The sequence below is a fragment of the Propithecus coquereli genome, unplaced genomic scaffold (assembly GCF_000956105.1).
Source record: "Propithecus coquereli isolate 6110/MARCELLA unplaced genomic scaffold, Pcoq_1.0 Scaffold140, whole genome shotgun sequence".
Taxonomy (NCBI): domain Eukaryota; kingdom Metazoa; phylum Chordata; class Mammalia; order Primates; family Indriidae; genus Propithecus; species Propithecus coquereli.
The window spans coordinates 2714909-2721795 of record NW_012138303.1 but is presented as its reverse complement, the minus strand read 5'-3'; the positions used below and the strand labels follow the sequence as shown (position 1 = coordinate 2721795).

Here is a 6887-nt window from a genome sequence, read left to right as displayed (position 1 = left end):
CACACACACACACACACACACACACACACACAATTTTGCTTGGCTAATTATTCCTGTATTTTTGAAGATACAGTTCGGACATCTATTACCTCTAGGTAGCTCTCTGACCCTCCTCCCCAGCCATTACCCAAGTTGGTTTGGATGTCACTCTTCATTGTTCCCATTATATTCAAAATAACAAGCTATTTTGTAGGTTTTTCATCACTGTATCTGATCTTCAAGGAGACTGAGCTACTTAAGTTTAGGAACTATAAGTTAGTCTTGGGAATTCCTAGTATTTAGTATAGTGCCTAACTATGGTAAGAACTCAACATTTGTGTTAAGTAAAGAAATCCCTAATACATTTGTCATGAATGCCTAACTGTCTTAAATTTCTTATTTCTGATGGCAAAAATTATAGAGTGAGTAAATATTTTGTAGTCTGTGCTAGTAGACTTTTTTGAAAAAAGAAATAATTGATTACATTGAAAATCGGAGATTTAATATGAGATTATTAAAATTGCTTTAATAGAAATCCTCTGCAGACAAAATGCAGCAGTTAAATGTCGCACACCAGGAGGCATTAATGAAATTGGAGAGACTTGAGTAAGTGGGATGTTTATAAATAAAGTAAATGCAATTTCAAAATGCAAAGTGAATTGCAAGTAATATTTTACAACCCTACAGTCCACCTTGTCTCTTTTATCTTCCTTCATAGATTATTTAAGCTTGCCTTTTCTAAAAAAAGAAAAACTGTTTTTCTTCTAACTCTTAATTATATAATACATTCTTTGGCTTCTTTCTTGTTAGTGTGTTAGCCTGACTGTTTAAAGTCATTAACTTACTCTCCTAAATTATATCTAGATTATTTATCTTATGTAGATGAGCAATAACTGTCTGAACTCTGTTTCTCCAGATCAGTTAATTTTGTTAAGATTTTTAACTCCTACTACAGAGTTTTTTGTTTGTATTGTTTTTGGCTCAGGTTATATAGGGGAAAGAATCACTTAAAAGTTAAGATTTCTTTGCCTTTCTCATATATATATATATATGTATGTTGATTTTAAGCAAAAGGATTTTTGTTTGTTTGTTTGTTTTTTTCTAATTTGTTGATGTCTTTGAGGTTATTTGTTTCAGGCGAGAGCTTTTCTAACATGGCCCTAGTAACAGTTGACTTCATAAGCAGCAGAAAGCTGAAAAGACTGGGGATAGGAGGCAGATAGAACACAGTAAAAGACACCACAGATTAAGTCAAAAGTGACAAACTAAGACAGAATAATTGCAACATACGCCACAAAGCATTACTAACTTCTGATAACAAAATCCATGTAACATTGCTAATATACAAAGCACTCCTACAAACTGATAGGAAAAAAGATAATGGAAAAATGGGCAAAGGCTATTCACAGAGAGTTTACAGCAGAATAAAAACAGATGGCTAATAAATCAGATAGGCAAAAACTAACCTAGAGCACATTCATATGGAAGAGCCTTGAACATGTGTTTAAGTGCTGTTAGGAAGGACTGGTAGCAGAAGGATGGATGATACAGGACTAGGAGATGTGAGGAGATGAGAGCCGCAGCAGAGGTGCAGATATTAGCATCAAACAGGAAAAGGAATACCATGTTCATTTTATTAGGAGTGAAGTTTGAAAGGGTAGGTATGTATGTGGATGAATGCGTAGATTTGAAGGTAGAAAATTGAAGGAGCTCATCTGATTTTTATTTTCTCTCTGTGGTAGAGGCCAGATAATCTATTTTAAATGGCTGTCATATGAAAGGATGTAATTCAGAAACATGAAAGCAGATGGTTTCTTCATCTAAGTTATTCGAGGGCAGGATTTTATTTTAGCCTTTCAAAGTTAAGAACTCGATAAATGTTATTTTAATCTATTTTGCTGTGTTTAGCTCTGTTCCAGTTGAAGAGCAAGAAGAGTTCAAGCAACTTTCAGATGCTATTCAGGAGCTGCAGCAATCACTGAATCAAGACTTTCATCAAAAAACGGTATCTATGGGGAGACATTTTAGAAAATTTTTTATTTTTGTAGATGTGGTAGGGCCTGTAGAGGAGGTAAAAGCACGTTGCTTTCAATTACTAAAGAAATAGAATGTATTGCTGTGCCTCTTAGAACCATGATGGTTTGTTTATGTTGCCAAAGTTACGTGCTGTCTTGTTGAATGAAATTTTTGAGAGTTCTTTTTTGTCTAATTCTGTTTCCAAACCACGCACTGTGGCACCCTGGACACCGCAGCAAACCCTAAGGGAGCATTAAAATATTACATATTTTCAAGGGAAACACTACAGTTCTCAGTATCTGTCATATACTTCTTGAATTCAAGGTAGTTCACAGTTTCAGTGTTAGATAACTTTACTTTTCCTATCTTTGTGAAGCTGGAGTTTTGGCATTTTCTATGATAAAAAGCAAATACCATGTGAAAATGATTATAGCACAGGAAATAAGAATGTCCCTGATAAATACATTCCAGGGTGTGTGAATTTATGCAATGCCCAATAGGTACACACATCTAATCAGGGAGTAATTTTGGTTATTTAAGAATGAAGTAAAAATATTTTTTGCTTTCAACTTATATGTATTATTTTTTCAGAGGGCTATAGCATTGTAGGACATAAATAGTTACGCAGTTATTTGGTCTTAATTACATAGTAAAGGAACTCTTAGATATTTCTTTTGGCCTAAGGGCATCATGAACACAGAAAGTTTGCAGAATATCTGATCTAACCCATTTAACGCCTTTCTTCTTACCTTTATTTTATGAGAAAGCAGTGAGTGGCTAAATTTAAATCTGTTTTGAGTCATTATAAAACATTTGTTTGCTTTTTCCCTAGACAGTGCTGCAAGAGGGAAATTCACAAAAGAAGTCAAATATTTCAGAGAAAACCAAGCGTTTGGTAAGCATCTTTTTTAAAACTAGCATTTAAAATTTGAATATATTGTGTGAAGGAGTATTTAAGCTGTGTGTATGTTATTATAGTCAAATGTTTCTCCCTTTTTCCCTCAAAATGAAACTCACTTAACTATTTTCAACCTAAATATAATAGATTATTATTGTTTTAGAAGACTCAGAACACCAGAAATGTATAAAGATCACCAGAAAGCAGTTTGCATGCACACAATATGACATATATCATAGATTATATTTGCTATGCAAATGCAAATATATATATGTAATTTTACATAAATGATATTACACTCAACATATCGCAAACCTGCTTTTCCCCCTACTTAACAATATAGTACAAATAATTATCACGAGTTTCACACAGATTCTCATTATATTAATGCTTGCATCTGGTTGTGCATTATATGTATGTACTGTCATGTAGAGCCTTTTAGTCCCCCACTGATAGACCTTCATATTGCTTCTAAATTTTTTTGCTATTAAAGATAAATATGTGTATGTGTGTGCTATATGCATACATATGTACATTTCTGCATGAAGCTGCTTTTTAATCTTATAGATTTCTTAATTTAGGATTTTTGGATCATGGAAATACACATTTAATATTGACTCATATTTCCAAGCAGACCTCTAGAAAGATACCAATTTATACTCCTACCAGCAGAATATGGGACTGTTTCCCTCACCCCTTTCCAAAATTGGATGTTTTTAGTTTTTTGGGTTTTTTTTTTAACATTTTGTCTCTCTTACAGAGAGAAAATCTCATTTTAATTTGGTTTCTTTATTTCTAGTGATTTTGACCATCTTAAATGATTTCTTGTTATTTCTTATGGAATCAAAACAAACTCCTTTCTCCTGAAAATTTTGTTTTGTTTTGTTTTGTTTTGAGACAGGGTCTCACTCTGTTGCCTGGCCTAGAGTGCAGTGGCATCATCATAGCTCACAGCAACCTCAAACTCCTGGGCTCAAGCAATCCTTGTTTGTGTACTTGTTTGTGTACCTTGCTTATTTATTTTTAAGGAAACTCCATGAATTAGTGATATTAGTTTTCTATTTATCTTTCAAAATCATAATTTTTTTCTATTTGAAGGTTTACATTTTTATATAGTAAAATTTATAGTTAGGGCCTTTATGGTTTTTGGCTTTAATTCTATATATAGAAAAGCCTGCCCCATTCATGATATTATTTTTTAATACTATATTTTCTCATTGTATTTTATGGTTTCCCTATTATTTTAACATTTATACTTTAGAGCAATCTGAAATTTACTTTGGTATTACATACCCTTGTTTTTCTATCATTCTTTTTATTGGAAAATGTTTTCCTTTGAGTATTACTTACTATGGCTCAATTTTATTATTCATTTCTTTCTGTCCCATTTAAATATAGATTAAAACAAAACTTTGTACTTACAATGTCAAGTTTAGGCTTTTTATAAAGGGAAGAAAAGTGATGAAAGTTAACACTATTGTAAGGAAAATGATCTCTAATTTTGTAGAGCATTAAAATAGTAGATAGTATGGTGGTTTGTGGAACTCTAAGAATAAAATAACAAAATATATAGAAATAACAGAAATGCATTATTTTAAATATTTCATTTTGACCTCTGAGTTAGCTGATCACTAAGGTAAGAACTTTTCTTTTTTAAAGTTAAAAATATTTAGACCAATTACATAAGCCATGCAATAATACATTTCTGTTATAAATTACTCAAATGACTCTGTGTGTGTGTGCGCGCGCGCGCGTGTGTGTGTGTGTGTGTGTGTGTGTGTGTGTGGGTGGGTGTGTGTGTGTGTGTATGAGAGAGAGAGAGAGAAAGAGAGGGGTCAAATACGAAAGGACTTCTCTCAGCCCTTTTACCTTCAGATGATACCCTTCCTTTTCTTTTTCCATGACATTGCTTGCATATATACAGATGCATGTAGTCATGTGTCACTGTTTTGTTTTTTTGTTTTTATAGAAATGTATAATACAGTTCTTTCACTTAATATTTTTGGGAAATCTTCCATGTCAGTACATAGATAGAGTCATAGAGTATCCTGAAACAATGTAAATATAATTTATCAACAAACCAACAACAAATATTTGAGAAGGAAGTTCATATGAATTTTTTTTTTTATAATTTCAGACTGCAGCAAAGTTTTAAAAGCTTCAATTCCTTGAATGGTTGCACTCACTTTTGAAACTCAGGAGAAGGGATTGGGCAGGGTAGCTCATACCTGTAATCTCAGCACTGTGGGAGGCCGAGACGGGAGGATCGCTTGAGCCCAGGAGTTTGAGGTTGCTGTGAGCTATGATGATGCCACTGCACTCTAGGCCAGGCAACAGAGTGAGACCCTGTCTCAAAACAAAACAAAACAAAACAAAATTTTCAGGAGAAAGGGGTTTATTTTGATTCCATAAGCATGTATTGAGCATGTGCTATTACTTTGTTTGGGTATTGGAAGATCAAAGATAACTTCATAACTCTAATTTGTTCTGTCAATTATGAAACATATATTAAATACATAATTATAGTATGGAGTTGCATGTATAATAATTGCACTGTTTATGGAAGAAAAGTAGAGGAAATGGGAGCAGGATTTTCAAGCATCAGTAGAAATTCAGCAGGCAGACAGGAGTGGGATGATGATATGCTAGGAGGACCATGCTGATCTAAGAAAGATCACTAGGACTTGTCTAAGCATGAGGCTAGCATTACCAGGTTGTAGGGTGCAGTAGGAAACAAGTGGGAGATGAGCTAGGAAAGGAGAGTAAGAGGCATGTAATGAAGGGCCTTGAGTGTCTTGCTAAGGAGCTTGATCTCTGGCCTATGGATGAACATGAGCAATTAAACAGGCAAGTGATGTGGTCAGAATTTAATTTTACCCCACTCACAGTGAACATGGAACTCATTTCTTTGTTCTTTTCCTTTATTAGAAGGGTAAATCACCAATTTTATTATTATATCTAATATATAAAAATGTTTTCTCGACAGAATGAACTAAAATTGTCAGTAGTTTCTTCAAAGGAAGTACAAGAGAGTTTGAAAACAAAAATTGTGGATTCTCCAGAGAAGCTAAAGAATTATAAAGAAAAAATGAAAGATACAGTCCAGAAGCTTAAAAATTCCAGGGTGAGTTATCTTTTTATTTTAATGCTTTTCTATCTTTTTTATTTTTTTAAAGCAAACTCATATTTAATCATGTGTTAATTCTCTGATTTCTAGATTATCTGTACTTCTCTTCGTCTTAAAATTTTTGGCCTTATCTCTGATTCGTAGCTCTTCTCTAAAGTGGATATGGGGAAAAGAAATACAGTTTCAAGACATTTGTTCAACTATGTGCCAAATTTTTGAGGCTTTGCTCTGGTGATCAAAACAGACCTGCTCTGTTCTCATGAGATTTAGTTACTTTATAACAATGGAGAAAGATATTAAATAATTTTACAATTACATAATTACAAATTATAATATGTACTATAAAAAAGTATAGGCTATGCATGTGTGGGGGCACGATGGGGTATATGAGAAATCTCTGTACCTCCTGATCAATTTTGCTGTGAATGTCAAACTGCTTGAAAAATTAAAATCTATTAAAATAGCACCAAAAAGAGAGGGGCAAAAAATATAGGGTGCTTTGAGATAATATAATGGGGGAAGCCCAATTGAGTACTGTGGGAATCAGGTGGAAGAGGGAAGGGAGTAGAAATTTATGCTGCCATCTGAAGAATGAACAGTAAATTGTACATGGAAGAACATGCAAGGCCGAGAGAACAGCATATGTGAATTGTATGAGGTAGTAGGGAACAGGTATATTCAAGGTTAGGGGTTACTGTGGGAGATGGATTGAGGTGGAGCCACGCCTAATTAGAAGTGGATAGACAATTAAGCATCCTGTATGAAGCAAAGTTTTTAATTAATTTTAAAACAATTCACAGGAATTTATGTCTAGGAATGCCTTCTAATTTTCAGATGGAACTTTTAAACCCAGCTGACTCTACAGGT

The 6887-nt window shown here is 33.6% G+C and overlaps 1 protein-coding gene across 1 annotated transcript in view; it reads left to right on the top strand.

Annotated features, from left to right (window-relative positions):
- Nucleotides 1–6887, top strand: part of NUF2 (NUF2, NDC80 kinetochore complex component) — a 37424-nt gene that overhangs the window by 12677 nt on the left and 17860 nt on the right. The window contains exons 5-8 of the mRNA XM_012639507.1: nucleotides 512–585; nucleotides 1888–1984; nucleotides 2828–2890; nucleotides 5880–6017. Of these exons, the coding sequence (XP_012494961.1) occupies nucleotides 512–585; nucleotides 1888–1984; nucleotides 2828–2890; nucleotides 5880–6017 (372 nt within the window). The remainder of the gene's footprint in view (nucleotides 1–511; nucleotides 586–1887; nucleotides 1985–2827; nucleotides 2891–5879; nucleotides 6018–6887) is intronic.